We start from the raw sequence: 22,431 nt of genomic DNA on the forward strand, positions 1-22,431 counted from the left end.
CTGGCAACTATGGCTCCTTCTGCTGACCACTAGTCACTGTGGGACACACTAGTGATGGGTCATTAGGAGGAACCACAGAAGCCAGTAGGGAACACACTTCTCTGCACACCTGGAAGCATAGGATAGGATCTGCGCCAGGAGCTCTGCTATGGAACAAAGGTTCTGAAAATTGGCTGAAGGACAGGTAAGTGTAAAGTTGCTCTCATCACAGGGTTCTGCAATTTAACTTTGTTAAACTCCCTGACGGGGACTTTTTCTAGAGATTCTATCAGTGGGGGGAGATTTACCAAAAGTGGTACACACAGAATCTGTGGAAGCTGTGCATTAGTAACCAATCAGCTTTTAACTTCAGCTTGTTCAGTTAAGCTTTGACAATAAAACCTGGAAGCTGATTGGTTGCTAAACACAGCTACACCAGATTTTGTTAAATCCCTCCCAATGGGTTAATTCAGGCAAAATGCCTAAGCAAAACGTTCTTAGTTTTGCTAAGGCATCATTTGCATCAAGCTTTCTGAAGGAGAGGCAGCAAAAAGGGTGTTCCAACATCGCTGCAGGCTTAATCCAGGATCACAACATTACAGACAAAACACCACTAATGTATGATAGATATCTGGATGAAAAAATGTACTGATAATTAATAAAAAAAAATTTCTTTTTCATAGTGTAATCATTTAAAAAGCCAGTAGTCTGCATGTTCTGTGTAAACACATTCAGATTATAGAAAACTGCTGATATTCCAAGCCAGAGATAACACATGATAACCAGATAACCGTGTGATGTAATATTACATTGGAGAGAATACAGTCTTTGAGTTTGGCCTTAAATGAATTTTCTCTTAGCTAAGACTAGAGTCCACTGTGGTGTGGTTACTTCTAGCCACCGCAGCTCTCTCACCTGTATAGACCTTATGGACCAAAGTTTTAATATTTATGACAGGGGCCTGTTTATTTTGGAAAAAAAACTTTAGCATTATTTAAAGTGATTAGAAAGTCTAATTTTTATTTATTTTTTAAAATAAAAAACATGTCACACTTACCTGCTCTGTGCAGTGGTTTTGCACAGAGCAGCCCCAATCCTCCTTTTCTCAGGTCCCCCACCAGCGCTCCTGGCTTCTGCTCCTCTTGGTGTGAAATCATAGGAAGTCGCTTCCTATTGTGGCACACCTTCATGCTTGATCCCGAGCTGCCTCTGTGTTTACAAGACATACAGAGCGTGGCTCGGACCTGCCATCTGCTCCCTCCTCACTGGCTGTGATTGACAGCAGTGGGATCCAATGGCTCTCGTTGCTGTGTTTGAGCCAATGAGGAGGTAGAGAGCAGAGAGAGCATTTGCTCCTGCACATCACTGAATCGGGATCGTGCTTAGGTGAGTATAAGTGAGGGATAGGGGGAAGGGGAGAGGTTTGTGCAAAAGGTATTTTACTTTCATGAATAAAACATAGTAAGGTAAAAAAAACCTTCTGCCTTTACAACCACTTTAAGATAACAAGATAACATCTTATCTTGAAAAAATGCATCTTTTTTCTATGCAGTCAGTACTAGAGTATTGTATAATGTTGGTCATTGATTAGTGCATAAAGTCTGCAGTTTAAGTGATACCGTTTTATCCAAAAAAGGGAATTAAAGCCCCATACACACAGGCCAAATATTGGCCGGTTCAATAGAACCCGGTCATCATTCGGCCATGTGTACATTTGCCTGGCCAGCTTATGTCAAACTTATGTATGGAAAACCAGCATCTGATCGGCATCTGATCAATGCTGGCAGCCACCGGCTGTCAGCTCTGACCAGTGTTTTCTGGCAGGGGGCAGTCCCCCAGTCAGAACACAATAGCTCAGCGGGGACATCTGTAATAACATTGGATAGTTGATACAGCGAGCTTCTCCTGAGCTCTTCAGCTTTTTTTTTTGTTCAGCCCACTGAGTTGAACGGAAAAAAAAAATGATAGTGTGTACCCAGCTTAAGGCATCCTGAAAGGGTGTATCACATAGGGCCAATTCACACCAGAAAGCAATGTGGGAAACCCGCCTTTTGTGTACATTTCCTGCATCATGTTCAAAATGCACTGCCCTTGTGTTCTGCAACAGGTGTCAGTGAAATGTGTTTGCCTGTACCAGGTCACATGGTACAGAAGTACCATGCAGCCAGGTTGCTCTGTGATTTGTAAAGTAGTACATGTACTATTTTTGCTGTGGTCTGACGTGATTTCAGCCCATACAAATAAATGGGCTGAAATTGCACTGCACCCGGATCACATGTGAATCACATAGGAATGCAAAGTGCATTCCTGTGCAATTTAAATACGATCCAGGTGCAGTGCGATTTCAGACCATTGCTCTGCATTCTGTACTGCATACAATAGTTTTGCTGCGGTCTGGCATGATTTCAGCCCATTCAAATGAATGGGCTGCAATCACACTGCACCTGGATTGCATGTGAATTGCACAGGAATGCACAGTTAGTTGATCTCATTGATCAAAATGTATCTATGTTAGGCCAGCCACTAAACGCTGCTTACACATTTGCTATGGGAAGCTATAGAAGAATCAGAATTTCCTGTCTGCAGCTTTGCTGACATATGGCTACATGAGATCTAAAGCCTGTCTGAGATTTCTAACTTGTTTTCTCATCCTTTGAAATCTTCGCTGAACATCCACAAGAAGATGCAGTGTAACAATTCATCATCTAAGTGGCACAAATCCTCAGGTGACTGTTTCACTGACCTTAAATGTTCCCTTAGAGATACCTACTGTACTCTGGTTAAATATTTCCACAATACAGTAAAGGATTATAACAAGGGTAAGCATCAAACAACCACATCTATTAGCACAGGGCTTTGTTTCTATGTTATGCATCAAAACACGCAAGAAATTCCATTTCTGTTTTTTGATTTATTTGATCACATGCATACCATCAGCAGTCAAGCCAAGCGGAAACACAGACCTACTAAAATGTAATATTTATGGCCTAGATGGCAACTTCAGATACCTCTATCTAGAACAGTAAAAAGTATCTACAGTCTCTAAATTGATATTGGCTAGTCTACTATGGTTATGTGGGAGACCAGAGCAATTGGAGAAATCTCACAAACGTGGGGAGAGATTACCAGGTTCATGTCAGGACTGCATAGTGTCCGTGATTGGAATCAAACCCAAACCCACAACCACAAAACAAGAGTACTGAGCAAATAGTCAATGTTTTTCCAAGCAATTCCTGAAAACCTAAAGTGAAATGAAAACGCACAGTGCTGGAGTGGATTCCTACGAGATCTGAAATGCTCAGCTTTGCCAGCACGGAACACTATGGTAGAGTGATGTCACTTTGGTAAGTGGGGTTTTTTTTTTTTTGGTACATTTTTGTTGTAATAATGTGGTTGTTTTTAGCTTTCAGTTAGAGTTATTTTTAAGAAGGGGGGGGGGGTTCAGTAATGAGTGAACTTATATTTAATATAGTTATATAATTATTAATGCGCTGTCTGTTATTTCTGCCTCTGCCTCTTTAACCACTTGACCTTCCGGAAAGGTTTTAACCCTTTCATGACCAGAGCATTTCTTTTTGCTATTTAGCACTGGCAATTGCTCAGTCATGCAACACGGTATACTTTTTTCACACAAATAGAGCTTGCTTTTGGTGGTATTTGATCACCCCTGGGTTTTTTATTTTTTATTACATATAAACAAAAAAAGACCATACATTTTGAAAAAAATACAATATTTTCTACTTTCTGTTATAAAACATATCTAATGAAATCAAATTTTTACATATATTTAGGCCAAATTGTATTCTGCTAAATGTCTTTGGTAAAAAAAAACAAGCTGCATTTTTGTGAACACTGTACTTTTGGAGAAACTAGTACAGTTCTGATCGTGATAAAGATACTGATCCATACAGACACTACACTAGTAATGGAGGTGATCAGCGACTTATAGTGTGATTGTGATAGTGTGGTGGGCAATCTGGAGTTAACTCACACTGGCTGGGAGGGACACTAACTGACTGACACTAACATCATTAGTGACACTAATACACTGAGCAGTGATAATACTGTATACTGTACTAATAACACTGGCTGGGAAGGTGTTAACAGCAAGGGGCAATGAAGGGGTTAACTGTGTGTCTAACAAGTGTAATGTGTGCTATTTTACTCACAGATCTAGCTGTATTTCCCCCCTGCTTTTTAGGGAGATCGCTGTTCTGTGTACACAGAGTTCTGTGTGTTTGTAAACACAGAACTCTGTGCTGTGATTGGCGACAGCCGATCAGCAGGTTTCAGCCGAAATCATTGCCTGAAACCTGCTGACAAACTCGTGCTATGTCCAAGCACAGCATGGGTCAGCAGGGGGAGCGTGCATACGTGCCCAAAAATCCAAGAAGTACAGCCAAGCACATCATGGGTCTTGGCTGTGGCACCAGCTCGCAGCAAATCTACTGTGGGCAGGCAGCAAGTGGTTAAACATCTATATCAATGCAAATATGCACACACACTTTCACCCTAAATTATAAATTGATTCAGAAAACAAAAATTAACTGTAATATCACTATTATAATAAAAAAAAAACTTCATAGTCAGTACCCAGATACACAGCCTTTAGCTACATTAACTGACTAAACACTTGCTGTGAGTATCAACAAAGATTTTACATCGATGCAGATTTTTTTTGGCAAACTCCTTCATTCAGATCGCTTACTCAATGAAATGTGTATGTTTTCTAGCACTATAGGACTTGCCAACATCTCAGTTGGATTGAGGTCAGGATTTTCACTAGACCTTTCCATAACTTATTTTGATGCTCAGCCCAGCTTTGCTTCAGACTCAGTTCCAGGGCTGGCAGCCATTTCCTGATACGAAGAGGAAATAATTGTTTTTCCAATAAAAATCTCAAGGCACAGAAATACTGTGGAAACAAAGTTTCACAGACATTACATTGCCCCATGCTCAAAAATACATCTAAGCCTTAAAACAAAAACGTTATGTATTGCAGCTTACCAATACTTAGATGTGGTGACTGCATTGTTTTCTAGTTTTCAGGCTTTACTTCCTCTATTTTCATCTGGTAATCCTGTCAGTAAAGCACATTCTCTTCTACAGTGACAACACTCGCTCATTAAACTGTATCTGTGGCGGGGCAGAGTTGTCACAGTAGGACAGGACTTCAAACACTTCAGGACTTCCCCTTTTTTTCATAACCAAGAGGGGATGGGGCGCTGTAGTCCTCAGAGATAACTAAGAACTATGCAACTGATAACAGCCAGCACAGGCAGAGAGCCCACGAATTTATCAGCTGACAAGATTTTTGGCAGAATTAAAAGGTATTTTTTTGCGCATATAGAGATAGATATACGAAAACACTTTCAGTGGTATACTTAACAGACTAAAAGGGGTTTATTTACTAAAGCTGGAGAGTCCAAAATCAGACTCCCTTCTGCATAGAAACCAATCAGCTTCCAGGTTTCATTGCCAAAGCTTCATTGAACAAGCTGAGGTTAGAAGCTGATTGGTTTCTATGCAGAAGGGAGTCTGATTTTGGACTCTCCAGCTTTAGTAAATAAACCCCAAAGTGACCAAACAGGAGAAGTTTGTTCAGGGTTTACAGACCATTAAACTGTTGCTTATCCGTATGTAGGAGGTTGCCTAAAAAGTTCCATTTTTAATCCATCAGGTGAAACATTCATTATTGGAATCTTGAAAGGACCTTCAGATGTTCTTCATAAAATTCTAGCAGAGCTTTCATTTTTTTTTTTTGTGAGAATTAGTTTCTATCTTACTAGCATATACAAATTTTACACTAAATATTTTAAGCTGGCATTATGAGCACCTGCGGTGGGTCAAGAAAGGCTGTCAATTACTCATACCTTGCTGGTAGAAAGATCCTTATGATCGGTATTTATTAATATCCGCAAAGGAAAAGAAGGTAGCAAGATAAGTCGGGTTTGCAAAATAGATGCAAAACACTTTAGAGTTTTGAATCGGAATGCATTAATATTATTAATTGGCTTTGACTAGGGTAGCTGTGTAGCTCTGCCCAGAAAGACGACTGGGATACTTTTATACATTTCTTCTGAGTTTGACACAATGTATTTCAATGAACTTATGCTCTGCTTTAAACAGAATGGAGATGGATTAGAACACCTGTCAGTTTTTATTGCTGTCTGTGCCTCCGTTAAATATATTCACCCTCTCTATTTGTCTTGTTTACCTTTGTCATTGACAATGAAAGTAAAAAAAAAAAATCCCACATTTTGGGTTGTCCCCAGAAAAGTAATAGAGGGGAAAACTTCCAATGGGGACACTAGTTCTGATGACCTGGGGGCCCCTAAGGAATTCCCTTAATTTGCAGGGATTGCCTCTCACTTCCTGTTTGGCTATGGGACAGGAAGTGAAGGGAAATCTCTGCAATGGGACACAGATGGAGAAATAAAATCTGAAAGGAGTTATAGCCCTCCCCTGCTCTATCCTAAATGCAAAAAAAAAATCCCTAAAGTTCTACTTTAACTTTTATTTTGCTTACAATTATATTGTACTTTCTGGCCCAAATGAGCCTAACTATATTAAAATAGTTGACACAAATAACACCTTAATTATAATAATTTATATAATTTATCATTCATGGGCATTACTTTTCACAAGTATAACTGCACAATATATTATCTTAAACATTAAGAAAATGCAAAGGTAATTTTTTTCTTTTATGAGGATTTGTGACCAATGCTGAGCATCCATCCTGCTCAGCTCTAAAAATAAGTTCTAAGGTTAGCCCCCAAAAAAGATTATTTTACCCCTAATTATTGGTGAAGGGTCATCTTCTGGAGTGCAATTTTAGTCTGAAGTATTTAGGAGAATTAGAATAATTAGGATAACACATTGATAAACCATGTAACTAAAATACAAATGAAGGATTTTTAGGGTAATGCTGTGTACATTAGAATATGTTACATAAAACAGTGTTTGAATATCAGAGATGTGTTTACACCAGAACAGACTGATATGCGAAGTCATTAAAAGGTTACTTATTAGGTAACATATGCAGACCTGGCATTGCTATCAGGAATTATTACTCAATCCTATTTTGCACAATGAAGAGATTATTTGGTTACCTTGTGGTAGAGTCTGGCAGCCAACCCGCGCTGTAGCACCCTCTCCCGAAAATTGACAGCTTTCAAGAAGAACACCAAGCTGCTGATCTTATCTGAACTGAATGCCAAGAAGCTATGGGGGGAAAGTACACAATAAGACCATGCATTCATTTACATTAATTGTAAGTCAATACATTTATATTATTAATCAATACATTTCTCTGTGCAACCTTTGGAGCTCTGCAATTAAAACGACTATTTGAAATACTTACTACTTATACCAACAAACTTCATAATTGCCCAAACGTGTGTTTTTGTTTTTTTTTATAGTGAACAAAGTCTTTCCACACCAATGATTAAGTGGTAGAAAAGACTTCTAACTTTCAAAAGTGAACCAATAACAGTAATGTTACTTTCATAAACATAACACACAACAAAAAATGTTACAAGGGGTTACTTTAAAGTGTTACTAAACCCTTATTTATTTATATTTTTTTCATAAGAGGAGGTCCAAACATACAGTTGTGTTCAAAATAATAGCAGTGTGTTGAAAAAAGTGAATAAAGCTGAAAATCCTTCTAATAGCCTTTACTTCCATACACACAAATGCATTGGGAACACTACACATTCTATTCCAAATCAAAACATGTAGAAAAATATATCAAATTTGTGTTGTTCCTCTAAAAAAATTGAAGAAAAGTGAATATTAGACTGTTCAAAAAAATAGCAGTGTTTGTATTCTTCTTTACAAACTCAAACATTCACTATATAAACTGAAAAATGTTTGAAGATTTTGCTTTCCTTTGAATCACTTCATTAATATGTAGTTGTATAAGCACTGTTTCTGAGAACTGCTGTACATCTGTGTTGCATGGAGTCAACCAACGTCTGGCACCTGTGAACAGGTATTCCAGCCCAGGATGATTGGACTACATTCCACAGTTCTTCTCTATTTCTTGGTTTTGCCTCAGAAACTGCATTTTTGATGTCACCCCACAAGTTTTCTATTGGATTAAGATCCAGGGATTGGGCTGGACACTCCATAACGTCAATCTTGTTGGTCTGGAACCAAGATGTTGCACGTTTACTGGTGTGTTTGGGGTCGTTGTCTTGTTGGAACACCCATTTCAAGGACATTTCCTCTTCAGCATAAGGCAGCATGACCTCTTTAAGTATTCTGATGTATTCAAACTGATCCATGATCCCTGGTATGCGATAAATAGGCCCAACACCGTAGTATGAGAAACATCCCCATATCATGATGCTTGCGCAACCATGCTTCACTGTCTTCACAGTGTACTGTGGCTTGAATTCAGTGTTTGGGGGTCGTCTGACAAACTTTCTCCGGCCACTAGACCCAAAAAGAACAATCTTACTTTCATCAGTCCACAAAATATTGCGCCATTTCTCTTTAGGCCAGTCAATGTGCTCTTTGGCAAATTGTGCCCTCCTCAGCACGTCTTTTTTTCAACAGTGGGACTTTGCGGGGGCTTCTTGCAGATAGCTTGGCTTCACATAGGCGTCTTCTAATTGTAACAGTACTCACAGGTAACTTTAGACCTTCTTTGATCTTCCTTGAGCTGATTGTTGGCTGAGCCCTTGCCATTTTGGCTATTCTTCTATCCATTCAAATGGTAGTTTTTCGCTTTCTTCCATATCTTTCAGGTTTTGGTTGCCATTTTAAAGCATTTGCGATCATTTTAGCTGAGCAGCCTATCATTTTCTGCACTTCTTTATATGTTTTCCCCTCTCCAATCAACTTTTTAATCAAGGTATGCTGTTCTTCTGAACAATGTCTGGAACGACCCATTTTCATCAGAATTTCAGAGAAAAATGCACTGTAACCAGCATGTACAACATTTGCTGCCTTCCTTCCTTAAATAAGGGCAATAGTTGCCACCTGTTTTTCAAAGAATGAATGACCTCACTAATAGAACTCCACACTGCTATTATTTTGAACATGCCCCTTTCAATTAGTGATTCAATTACACAGAATTAGCAGCATGCATGTCATGACTGTTGGGTCTGTTGGATTTCTATTATGCTACTACACCTGCTAGTAACTTATTTGCCATGTAGAAATATCATTTCTACCAAAAACAGTGATTGATCAGGTTACTGATGTCTGACTGCTATTATTTTAAACACAACTGTACTTATTATGTGTACTTTTCTTCTTCTGAAATGTTATGTCCTCCTGTAGCTAGTCCCCTGTCCCCTGTTTATGGATATCTCCTAAGCTAGTAGAGTGCTAAGACACCTGTGCATGTTCCCTCCATGACCCAAGCTGAATTTGTTTACACACACCAGTCACTTTATTAGATACACCTTGCTAGTACCGGGTAGGACTCCCTTTTGCCTTCAGAATTGCCTTAATTCTTCGTGGCATAGATTCAACAAGGTGTTGGAAACATTCCTCAGAGATTGTGGTCCATATTGACATGATAGCATCATGCAGTTGCTGCAGATTTGTTGGCTGCACATCCATGATGTGAATCTCCAATTCTACCACATCCCAAAGGTGCTTTATTGGATTGAGATCTGGTGACTGTGGAGGCCATTGGAGTACAGTGAACTCATTTTCATGTTCAAGAAACCAGTTTAAGGTGATTTGAGTTTTGTGACATGGTATATTATCCTGCTGGAAGTAGCCATTAGAAGATGGTGTGACAATCGTGACGTCAGTTTCCTGCCCTTCTCACCAAACTCGTGACCGAAGGACTAGCCAATCTAAAACCGCGATGTCATGTGCGTAAGAATGCCACGCCCAGCTGAACCCTGCACAACGATTTTCCAGCTCACTGGACCACAAATCGATTTACCAGCAGCCTAAGTGCGATTGTTACTGGGTCAGGTTAATTACGCAATTAACCCTTCACACTGCCACCACCTCCTTTTTGTACAGAGAAAGAGTAAACTCGGCAATATCAGCAATAACACTAGGATGATTGGATAATTGTCTGTATACCACTGTCACCGCAGACAGGTTATACAGAGGGTTAAACACACATAGTAGCGCTCTTCAGTGGCAGGAATTCGTAAGTTGCATTAAGGAGCTTTAGAAACAGTTCAACACTTTCAGAAAGAAAGATTTATTACTAAAAGGTGTGCAATAAAAATATTTACAGAAAAAAGATGTAACCAATATACAGTCAGGTCCATAAATATTGGGACATCAACGCAATTCTAACATTGTTGGCTCTATACACCACCATAATGGATTTGAAATGAAACAAACAAGATTTGCTTTAACTGCAGACTGTCAGCTTTAATTTGAGGGTATTTACATCCAAATCAGGTGAACGGTGTAGGAATTACAACAGTTTGCATATGTGCCTCCCACTTGTTAAGGGACCAAAAGTAATGGGACAGAATAATAATCATAAATCACCGGGTGTGGTCTTATGCTGCTGTAGCCCATCTGTTTCAAGGTTCGATGTTCTGTGCGTTCAGAGATGGTATCCTTCATACCTTGGTTGTAACATGTGGTTATTTGAGTTACTGTTGCCTTTCTAATAATCTTGAACCAGCCTGCCCATTCTCCTCTGACATTAACAAGGCATTTTTGGCCACATAGCTGCCGCTCAGTGGATATTATCTCTTTTTTGGACCATTCTCTGTAGTTAGTTGTTTTCTGTAGTTAGTTTTGTATGAAAATCCTAGTAGATCAGCAGTTTTTGAAATGCTCAAACCAGCCCATCTGGCACTAACAACCATGCCACGCTCAAAGGCACTTAAATCCCCTTTCTTTTCCATTCTGATGCCCGTTTGAATTTCAGCAAGTCATCTTCACCAGGTCTACATGCCTAAATGCATTGAGTTGCTGCCATGTGATTGGCTGATTAGCAATTTGTGTTACCAAGCAACTGAACTGAGGTATACCTAATAAAGAGGCCGGTGAGTGCATAGCCACAAACAGCACCCTCTGGACCCTACTCGCAGTAATCTGACTGATGGCAACTGGAGCCTCTCTGCTACCTTCAGTGTCTGCTGAGGATCTGAGAAGTTAGGAGAGCAGAGCTGATTGATCCTAGACCTTGGGACCATGACATGGACAAAGGGGGGGAGTAAAAGTACTGGGTGTATACTGTAATTCTGTAAACGCTATACACAAGGTAAGAGGCTGGGGCTGATCTATGTCAGATATTTATGAACGCAGTTTAAAAATTGCACAGCCTCAAAAATCTATATGACTGTGTCATCTCTTAAACATCATCTGATTTCACTAAGTAGATGCTCATTCTGCATAATGCTTGACCAAAGATGTCTCTATCCTTATAGAAAGTAAAGGAGTTGTCAGTGGGCATACTGTGATCTTTTAAAGATGCAAAAAAGATGAAGTCCATATAAGAGCTACATCTACACATTACTTAGCATGCATGCACTTAAAAAATATCTTATGCTATGTCATATTCTTGTTTTTAGTCAGCAAGTGAACCTTTAGGCTCATTTTCATGTTTGTCTCTGACCCCTTAGAACCTTTTGTAAAAAAGCCTGCTGTTTACAGTGCTCAATAGCTTAGAGGGTATTTTACACACACACACACACACACACACACACACACACACACACACGCACACAAACACACACACACACAGACACATTTGGGAAATGAATCATCCCTTATTGGGTAACAATGTTTAAGGTTCTAATCAGAAAAATTGAGCTTTAGGGCAAGGCAGCTACTGTCTTATTAGATATCTAATATTGCTCTGGGCATTCTTTATCACGTGTTAAATATTTATTCTTAAAACAGATAAAACCACTACAGCAGGGGTGTCCATTGTTTATGTTTATCTTTGTTTTCCCCCGATGTACCCTACCCCCTCCTGCATTTTATGATTGTTATCTATCTCGCTTGTGTTTGTCTATGTACCATTCTCTGATTATATGCACAAATGTATGGAGATGTCTACCTCCTTTTTTTCATTCTTATTGTCTATAAACTGAAATAAAAGTTTATGAAACAAAAAAAATTGTTGTGAACCACTTTTTAAAACTGAACTCCGAGCACAAAAAAGTTTAATTGTTAATTGCTTTTTATGTTTAGGGGAGAGATGAAGGGTGATATACTTACCTGATCCATCTATCTTACTCGCACAAGACCAGTCCCTGCAGCTTCTGCACCCCTGTGCTCTAGCAGACTTGAGTGGTGTATTGTTCCTGACATCATTAAGCCCAAAGCAGGCTCCATAGACCTGCTCTGGATGTGAGGATGCCAAGAACAGTCTACTGCAGGATCATGGGGGAGTGCCATTTGCTGGTGGAGCAGAGGATTAAACAGGAGCCAAGTTGGAAAATCTCAGGCAAATCAGCCAACAGTCTGGCAAATCCGCTACACTTTGGCATAATCCAACAAAACCAGAAAATATGGAAAAATATAATATAGTTTTCATTTTTACATAGTTACATAGTTAGTCTGGCTGAAAAAAAGACAAAAGTCCATCCAGTTTAACCATAAAAAAAAAAAAAAGTTATAATCCTACACCCACAGTTGATCCAGAGGTAGGCAAAAACCCCAACAAAGCATGACCCAATTTGCTTCTGCAGGGGGAAAAAATCCTTCCTGATCCCCGAGAGGCAATTGGATATTTCCTGGATCAACTTTACCTATAAATAGTAATCAGTTATATTCTGTGTATCCAAGAAAGAGAATCCAGGCCTTTTTTAAAGCAATCCACTGAGCTGGCTAGAACCAGCTCAGCTTGACTAATTAAAGATACTTATATAGTATCCTGATAGCAGGGTTGATATACTAAAACTGGAGAGTGCAAAATCTGGTTCAGCTCTGCATGGTACCCAATCAGCTTCTACCTTCAGCTTGTTCAATTAAGCTTTGACGAAAAAAAAAACCTGGAAGCTGATTGGTTTCTATGTAGAGCTGCACCAGGTTTTGCACTCTCCAGTTTTAGTAAATCTTCCCACTGCCTTACATATATTGTACATTCACCTCAGTCCATGCCCTCAGGGAGCTTCCAGTCTAAGGTCATTACCTCACATGCATATGCAGAAATTGTAGAGTTAGTTTAGACGGAAGCCAATAACCTATCTTTGAAATGTGAAAGGAAACCAGCACAGGAAAAACATGCAAACTCAATGTAGCATCATGATTTGGAGCACTAACCATTAGTACACTCTGCTGCCCATTATTAATGCAACATTAAAGCATAATTCCAGGCATCAGTATGTTATACATGGGGTAGATTTACTAAAACTGGAGCACTCAGAATTTGGTGCAGCTGTGAATGGTAGTCAACCAGCTTCTAACTTCAGCTTGTTTAATTAAGCTTTGACAATAAAACCTGGAAGCTGATTGGTTTCTATGCAGAGCTGCACCAGATTTTGCACTCTCCAGTTTTAGTAAATCCCCCCATAGTTACATTAGTCTAGCTTGGACCAATGCAACTATGTATACACCATACCTGGCTGATGCCCCTGGAAACTGGAAATCACTGCACCACTACTTCAGTAATCTCTACTTGCTTCCGTATGCTGCGCAATTGTAAATTATTGAGTGAGATGTAAAGGTAATGAATGAAAAAGATGTAAAAAAAAAAGGGTATGTCACGGCAAAAACTAAAAGCTTTCAGCACATCTCTGGAATATATGTGCATGTATGCATATAAACATGCTGCAGTACAGAAAAATAACTGTTGGTATACCAGAAATTGAGTGCACTCCTAACATGACAACACAGTTCTGAATTCCTAAGCACATAGTACCAACCCTGTCTGCTAAATTTCTTTTTTCATCTCTTACAACCTCTATAACCCCTTGTTGTGCACATCCAGAAAGCACAGGAAGTTTTCAGTTCATAAGATTTTTTTTTTGTTATCGAACACATATAACAATATACTTTAATATATAGATTTAGATTAAATATTTACAAATATATAGTACTGTATATTTGGCAAACCAAAAGTTCATTCTTAGGTTTTAAGTATACCTAATTCTAATCACACCAGCAGTAAAGAACTACATCCAGAATATCAATTTCTCAATCTAGTTTTTTTGAGTTTGTAAAGAGATTTCTTATTTCAGGGGATGTGGCCTAGAGTGGCATGTAGTAAAACATTTGTGTTATGAGCTCCACTCTGCACTTATACTGTGCATCCTCCTGTATTGGGCTTTTATGCCTTCAATTACCTTAATGGAGATAATATAGTCATCTGAATCGAGGAAGATTGCCGGTATTTCCTATGTCACTCCCTAAACGCGCTAAAGACAAAACTTCCAAGCTTGAAAAATCTTGGAGCCAATTTCTTCTTCAGATGAGGGAAAGCCATCCTCCTTACCTAGTGGTTGTAGGCACCACTAAAGTACTTGAAACCACATCCCTCTATCAGAGTACTCTGACAACAAAACTATATGAGGTAAAGAAGGACATTTTGTTTCTTCAACAGCACTTTAAAATTTTTTAGAGTCTTGTCTGTCTTCTTGAAAAATCTTTGATGTTGACATCTTATTTAGTGCTGTAGAAATGTATATGTTTGTTCACAGAATTGTGCTCCAAACCCTTCACTGCCTGTCCAGCCTTGTCTATTGTGTCTCCCCAACAGGAAAGGGCTTGAAAGGAATATATAACCAGGACTTTTTTTTCAGCTGGAACTTGGTGGAACTCAGTTTCGCCACCTCTAGCTCGGGCTCATGGTTGGGTTCCTGTACCTATTCTCCGAGAAAAAAAGGCCCTGATTATTACAGTAATTACTCTGGCCTTGGGAGAGGTTTAAATGAGTTGAATCCATTTAATAAATTTTGGGCCTATCTCCATCACACGAAACAACTCCCACATGTAGTCCCATTCAGCACTATCAAAAGCCTTGGCAGCATCAGCAGAGAAAGTATTGACCTGCTGCCCATGTTTTGCAAATTTCATTGTATATTGAGGAAGACTGTCAGTATGTATACTGCAGTCGACCTTTGAGAAATTAATTCAGAATAGTCACTAGCTCAGATATGACTTTTGATAATCAGAGAGCTAAAGATTTAAAGTAGAACTATTGGCAAAACTTTTTTTTATTTTTGGATAGAGTAAGGGAGGAATATAACCCCTTTCAGTTTTTTTGCCATCTGTATCTCTTAGGGGAGATTTGCTATAACCAAATCAGGAAATCACTGCAAGTTAAGATAATTCCTTTGGGGTCCAGGTAACCAGAACTAGTGTCCCTATCAGAAGATTTTCTCTCTATTACTGTTTTAAGGACAACCCAAAATTTGGGATTTTATTTTACTTTCACTTTTGGAGATAACAATAAACAAGATAAATAGAGAGGGTGAATCTCCCTAACGGGGGGCAGAGGTAGTAATAAAGACCTAACAGGTATTTTTATCCATCTCCACTTTGTCCAAAACTGAAAAAAGAAAAAAAAAAATTTTTTCCTTTAGGTATACTTTAATGGTAAACATTATTTGGATGTCAGTGGGTTGCTACAAGATGGGGTCATGAGGGTCTGGACTGGATGAATCCTTAGCAGGCTTAGAAATTATCACAGATATATACTTATATATAAAGGCAGAGAGAGTACCTACATAAATGCTTCTTCTGTTAAAGATGTGAAGTAGGCGCAAAGAGTAATTATACAGACTGTACTCCGGGGCATTCACTCATATGCCTGTTACATTAGGATGAGCGGCTGTACCCCCGAAGAAGCTGCATTCTCATAAGTTGAATGAGATGCCTGCACACAGCACCTGCCAGCTAGGGACGTGGAAACAAAACGGCCTGTTCATCGCATATGGGCAACATTGCCAATGTGAACAAGGGCTAAAATATATGTGAAAGAACAAAAGGCATCAAAGGAATTAATGACATTTTTAATTGTAAACTGTGAAGGAAACCAGTGGTAATAGTAAACTATGGCTGATATTTCCTCAAAGCATTAAGTAATAATTTCCTTGTAATTGATTTGTGAAGACCTCCAGATAAGGAACTGGAGTTGTTGCAGATTAGTCATTGAAGTCCCCTTCTCATAGCTTATTCAAGATAAGGCTCTGTGCACAGGTGTCATTAACAATACTGGTGAATATTAAATCAAGCCAACAGGAATGGTCATGGTGAAGTCCTTGCAGCAAAAAGCTTGATTGCAGAGACAGATTTACCAGAAGGTCACAAGAACAGTCTAACAGTTAAGAACAAAGAGAAACAAGTAGAAACTGAGACCATGCCTCAACCAGTCTCCAGAACATAAGGTAATCACACAGTTTACCAATGGGAAAGGGGAAAGGGGTGTAGTCCAATGTACACTGCTCAAAAAATTAAAGGAACACTTTTTAATCAAAGTATAGCATCAAGTCAATTAAAGTCCTGGGATACTGATCTGGTCAGTTAAGTAGCAGAGGGGGTAGTTAATCAGTTTCAGCTGCTTTGGTGTTAATGAGATTAACAACAGGTACACTCAATGGGCAACAATGAGATGACCCCCAAAACAGGAATGGTTTTACAGGTGGAGGTCACTGACATTTTTTTCTCTACTCATCTTTTCTGTCTGTTTTTTGCTAGTATTGCATTTGGCTAGGGTCAGTGCCACTACTGGTAGTATGAGGCGATACCTGGACCCTACAGAGGTTGCACAGGCAGTCCAACTTCTCCAGGATGGCACATCAATACGTGTCATTGCCAGAAGGTTTGCTGTGTCTCCCAGCAGAGTCTTAAGAACATGGAGGAGATTCCAGGAGACAGGCAGTTACTCTAAGAGAGCTGGACAGGGCCATAGAAGGTCCTTAACCCATCAGCAGGACTGGAATCTGCTCCTTTGTGCAAGGAGGAGCAACAGGGTGAGCACTGCCAGAGCCCTACAAAATGACCTCCAGCAGGCCACTGGTGTGAATGTCTCTGACCAAACAATCAGAAAAAGACTTCATGAGGGTGGCCTGAGGGCCCGACGTCCTCTAGTGGGCCCTGTTCTCACTGCCCGGCACCATAGAGCTCGATTAGCATTTGCCATTGAGTGCCAAAATTGGCAGGTCCGCCACTGGCGCCCTGTGATATTCACAGATGAAAACAGATTCACCCTGAGCACATGTGACAGACAGGAAAGGGTCTGGAGAAGCTGTGGAGAACGTTTCTGCCTGTAACATAGTTCAGCATGACTGTTTTGGTGGTGGGTCAGTAATGGTCCGGGGAGGCATATCCATGGAGTGACGCACAGACCTCTACAGGCTAGACAATGGCACCCTGACTGCCATTAGGCATTGGGATGAAATCCTTGCACCCATTCTCAAACCCTACGCTGGTGCAGTGGGTCCTGGGTTGCTCCTGGTGCACGACAATGCCCGGCCTCATGTGGCAAGAGTATGCAGGCAGTTCCTGGAGGATGAAGGAATTGATACCATTGAATGGCTCCCACGCTCACCTGACTTAAATCCAATAGAACACTTCTGGGATATCATGTTTTTTTCCATCCGACACCACCAGGTTGCACCTCTGACTGTCCAGGAGCTCAGTGATGCCCTGGTCCAGATCTGGGAGGAAATACCCCAGGACACTATCCGTCGTCTCATTAGGAGCATGCCCTGACATCGTCAGGCATGCATACAAGCACGTGGGAGCCATACAAATTACTGAATACCATTTTGAGTTGCTGCAATGAAATTTCAGCAAAACAGACTAGCCTGCTCCATCATTTTATCACTTTGATTTTCGGGGTGTCTTTGAATTCAGTCCTCTGTAGGTTAATAATTTTCATTTCCAAAAATTATAGGGCATCCTTATGTTCCTAACACATTACCCAGTCCATATCAGTATAGATTTCCAGCATGAGATTTTTCCCCATTGAGATCAGTCAGTGCTACCTAAGATGTTAAGGTACCACTTACGTGCAAGTTGAAATTATGTGCCGTAGGGTTTTTACAGTCCAAACAGGATGAGGCAGAAGGAGCAAAATCAAAGAGTTTTGTCCTTTAGCGACCACTCAAAGTTTAGTGGGGTACAGCATAGAGTGGGGGGTATGTAGGTTTCTCAATCTGTGTGTACCATTTAGGAACTAGGCTCTTTGTTATTGTACCTCAGAGAAGAAATCACTAATGGTTAAATGTTGGACGTGTTACCGGTTAAATTAGCACAATTTCATAAGTTTTAGAATGGTATCTCTATCTCTATAGTTAAGCAGCTAAACAAGAAAGGGTATAGGAGGAAACCCATGAGGATTGTTTGACCAGATGCTCTGTGGACGCTCTCCACCACAAAAAGAGCTGAGGGATGTTCACTGTCAAACATATTGAATAACTAAGTCTCCATGAATTCACCTGGGCTTGCACCTCCTGATTGTTCAGGGGCACCAATAAATCTGAGGTTATTCCATTTCCACATGATGTGATTTTGGCGTAGATCTTAACAGGGCTACATCTTCTTTCTTATTTTAGCAATGCAGCATTATTCTCTAAACCCCCAACTTTGTCTTCAAGAACGATCATGTGTTCTCTTGTTTTCTGCACAGCATCAGGATTGATTTACCAAAACTGGATAGTGGAAAATCTGGCACAGTTCTGCATAGAATCAGCTTCCAGGTTTTTAGTCAAAGCTTAATTGAACAAGCTGAAGTTAGAAGCTGATTGGCTATCATGCACAGCTGCACCAGATTTTGCATACTCCACTTACAGTAAATCAACCCCATATCTTAAAGCAGTAGTAAACCTGTAGTAAAAAAAAAACAAACCTTTCCCCTGCAAGGCAATGTCATAATGTGTTAGTATGCATCGCATATTAGCACATTATTTGAAACTTAAAATATAGCCCTCCATTGGCATGCTGTCACCACTGATAGTTTTCCCTTCAGCTAATACTAGGTTGTAAGGAAGCAGAGTACACTACTTCATGTTCAAGACATTCTTCTTCTTCGCAGGAGTGTGGCAAAAATGCTCTAATTTGGCTGCAGCATCCTAAATCGTGGTGAAGCAGGGGCCGGACCTAGCTGGGGCTGCTTGATTTATGGTAGAGGCGTCTTCCTTGTAAGCATTTTTTCTCTCACCACTGTTTACACTTGGTGGTGTTCCCAGCGGATAGGAGGAGGAGTTCTGGCAGGTGTAGGACCCAAATACTGTAATGTGTGCAGTGGTGGCAAGCTGGAAATCAGCAGTAGGGGCAGGAGCACAGTGAAACATGCCTGTCTACACTGGTGATCGGCCAGGGACGATAGCTTATTGTTCACAAAAATGATTATTATACCTTTGTAATGATCTTTATGATATTATATTTTCCATAAATGAGCAATAATGTAACAGAAACATGCTTATGTTACTCTTCATGCTTTTAATGATATTCCTAACAATTATTGTAAGATGCACAATGCTCCTTTGTGTTTTCATACACAGCATGCATATTGTATTTGCTCATGTCTTTACTAGATTTCTTATTTCAGACATAAATAAACTTCAGTCCTTTCACTTCTCTGATGGCTTCCCCATTTTACTGCCAAAGTGTTCAGCAGCACCATATCTTCTGCCCAGGTGCTAACAGAGCAAAGGTGCAAGAGAACTGCACCTGGATGTTACAGGTTTTTATTTACACAACTATTGCATAAAGGGGGATATTGTTAAAATTGCTTAAGATGAAAACCATACAAAGTCTGCCCTTCACTAAAATATGAAAATGTGTTAATTGTTTAGTTTGCAAAACAGAAAAAAATAATAAATAGTTGCTTTCAGTGCCAAGATTTCACTGCTGCTAAATCTCACAGCAGGACTATGTGCTCAAAGCACCCATGTGTTCTTTTAGGTTAATTTTAAGGGTTAAAGTCACTGTTAGGATTAAAGTGCATCTTACAGTGGTTGTAAAAGCATGACATTTTTCACCTCTTTTTTACTACTGCATTCCCTGCAGTAGTTTAAGGTAAAAATAACCCAGTGTTTATATTACCCCCCCCCCACCCAATACTTATCTCACTCGATCCAGTGCTGTTCCAAATCAGCCAATGTGATTGTCTGGATTTTGTTTTCTCATTTTGTCTCTCATAGTTGAGGTCTACCTATGATGCCAATTACAGGCCTCTCTCATCTTTTTAAGTGGGAGAACTTGCACAACTGGGGGCTGACTAAATACTTTTTTGCCCCACTGTATGGGGAGGCATAAGATGATCTCATGGAACAAAGACAATACAGAAACCTTAACAGTCATGTGGCACACATGGGTGTATATAAAATCCTCTGCAGCCTTTCTATCCTTTCTTGATGACAACAGGTTTGTCTTTACCGAGAAAGGGGGGGGTCCTAAACTTTATTGTCAAGAATTAACAATGGATGGTATTTAATAACAATATGTAAGGTTTCTGATAATGTATACCTTTTTACCTAATGTTCTTCCATTCTCCTTTTTCTCTATATTGCTAAGAAAAACAAAATTAAATAGGTAAAAAAAGTATGACATACAGTGGGGATCAAAAGTTTGGGCACCCCAGCTAAAAATTTGTATTAATGTGCATAAAGAAGCCAAGGAAAGATGGAAAAATCTCCAAAAGGCATCAAATTACAGATTAGACATTCTTATAATATGTCAACAAAAGTTAGATTTTATTTCCATCATTTACACTTTCAAAATAACAGAAAACAAAAAAATGGCGTCTGCAAAAGTTTGGGCACCCTGCAGAGTTAATATCTTGTACTGCCCCGTTTGGCAAGTATCACAGCTTGTAAACGCTTTTTGTAGCCAGCCAAGAGTCTTTCAATTCTTGTTTGAGGTATCTTTGCCCATTCTTCCTTACAAAAGTCTTCCAGTTCTTTGAGATCTCTGGGCTGTCTGTCACGCACTGCTCTTTTAAGGTCTACCCATAGATTTTCAATTATGTTGAGGTCAGGAGATTGTGAAGGCCATGGCAAAACCTTCAGTTTAAGCCTCTTGATGCAATCCCCCGTGGATTTCGAGGTGTGTTTAGGATCATTATCCATTTGTAGAAGCCATCCTCTCTTTAACTTCAGCTTTTTCACAGATGGCATCAAGTTACCATCCAAAATTTGCTGAAATTTTATTGAATCCATTTTTCCTTCTACTCGTGAGATGTTCCCTGTGCCACTGGCTGCAACACAACCCCAAAGCATGATTGATCCAACCCCATGCTTAACAGTTGGACAGGGGTTCTTTTCATTAAATTCTGTACCCCTTCTTCTCCAAACGTACCTTTGCTCATTCCGGCCAAAAAGTTCAATTTTAACCTCATCGGTCCACAGAACTTGTTTCCAAAATGCATCAGGCTTGTCTATATGTTCATTTGCAAAGTTCAAACGATGATTTTTGTGGTGAGGACGTAGAAGAGGTTTTCTTCTGATGACTCTTCCATGAAGACCATATTTGAAAAGTATCTCTTTATAGTGGAATAGTGTACCACAACTCCAGTGTCTGCCAGATCTTTCTGGAGGGATCGTGCAGTCAAACGTGGGTTTTGAATTGTTTTTCTCACAATCCTGCGAGCTGTTCTGTCTGATATTTTTCTTGGTCTTCCAGATCTTGCTTTAACTTCCACTGTTCCTGATGACTGCCATTTCTTAATTACATTCCGGACAGAGGATATTGACATCTGAAAACGCTTTGCTATCTTCTTATAGCCTTCTCCAGCTTTGTGAGCGTCAACTATTTTCAGTTTCAGTTTTCTAGACAACTGCTTAGAAGAACCCATGGTGCTGATTGTTGGGGCAAGGTCAGATGAGTCTGGGCATTTAAAACTTTTGAGATTGACATCATCTGGTCTTCCCAGACAATGATTGAGAACAATCCATGACACTGGCAGGTCTCAGCTTTGCAAAGGGGGCAGTGCATGCTATAAATTCTGCAGGGTGCCCAAACTTTTGCAGATTCCATTTTTTGGTTTTCTGTTATTTTGAAAGTGTAAATGATGGAAATAAAATCTAACTTTTGTTGACATATTATAAGAATGTCTAATCTGTAATTTGATGCCTTTTGGAGATTTTTCCATCTTTCCTTGGCTTCTTTATGCACATTAATATAAATTTTTAGCTGGGATGCCCAAACTTTCGATCCCCACTGTATATGCACATTAAATGTGTAATAAAGATGATAAACTAATATGCCTGTTATTCTGTTTCTAAAGCCAGTTGTTGTACAATGACACAGCAATGCTCAGCCAACAGTTAATAGCAGGAAACACCTTTAGAAGCCCTCACAATGTTGACTGGCTAATAAGGTGACCCTATGTAACCCTGAAGGCAAGGCACCATTTCTATAGATGTTACAGTGAAGATAGTGGTCAAGAAAACAGACTAACAGGCTGTAGTTCAGGTAAGGACAAAACAGGCAATCAATCTTTGTTATAAAGAATTTAGAAAGTCACCCCACCCACTGAAAACAGTTTCCTCTCAGTATCACCTTCTGTCCTCAGGTGGAACTGAAGTAGAACTTTGCTGGAGTTATGCC

At 39.7% G+C, this 22,431-nt stretch overlaps 1 protein-coding gene across 1 annotated transcript in view; it reads right to left on the reverse strand.

Annotated features, from left to right (window-relative positions):
* ACOXL (acyl-CoA oxidase like) overlaps window positions 1–22,431 on the reverse strand; it is a 443,136-nt gene that overhangs the window by 106,035 nt on the left and 314,670 nt on the right. The window contains exon 15 of the mRNA XM_089686494.1: window positions 7,095–7,206. Within this exon, the coding sequence (XP_089542620.1) occupies window positions 7,095–7,206 (112 nt within the window). The remainder of the gene's footprint in view (window positions 1–7,094; window positions 7,207–22,431) is intronic.

The sequence above is a fragment of the Staurois parvus genome, unplaced genomic scaffold (genome assembly GCF_062004578.1).
Source record: "Staurois parvus isolate SC_StPar_1 unplaced genomic scaffold, SC_StPar_1.0 ptg000401l, whole genome shotgun sequence".
In the NCBI taxonomy this organism is placed as follows: domain Eukaryota; kingdom Metazoa; phylum Chordata; class Amphibia; order Anura; family Ranidae; genus Staurois; species Staurois parvus.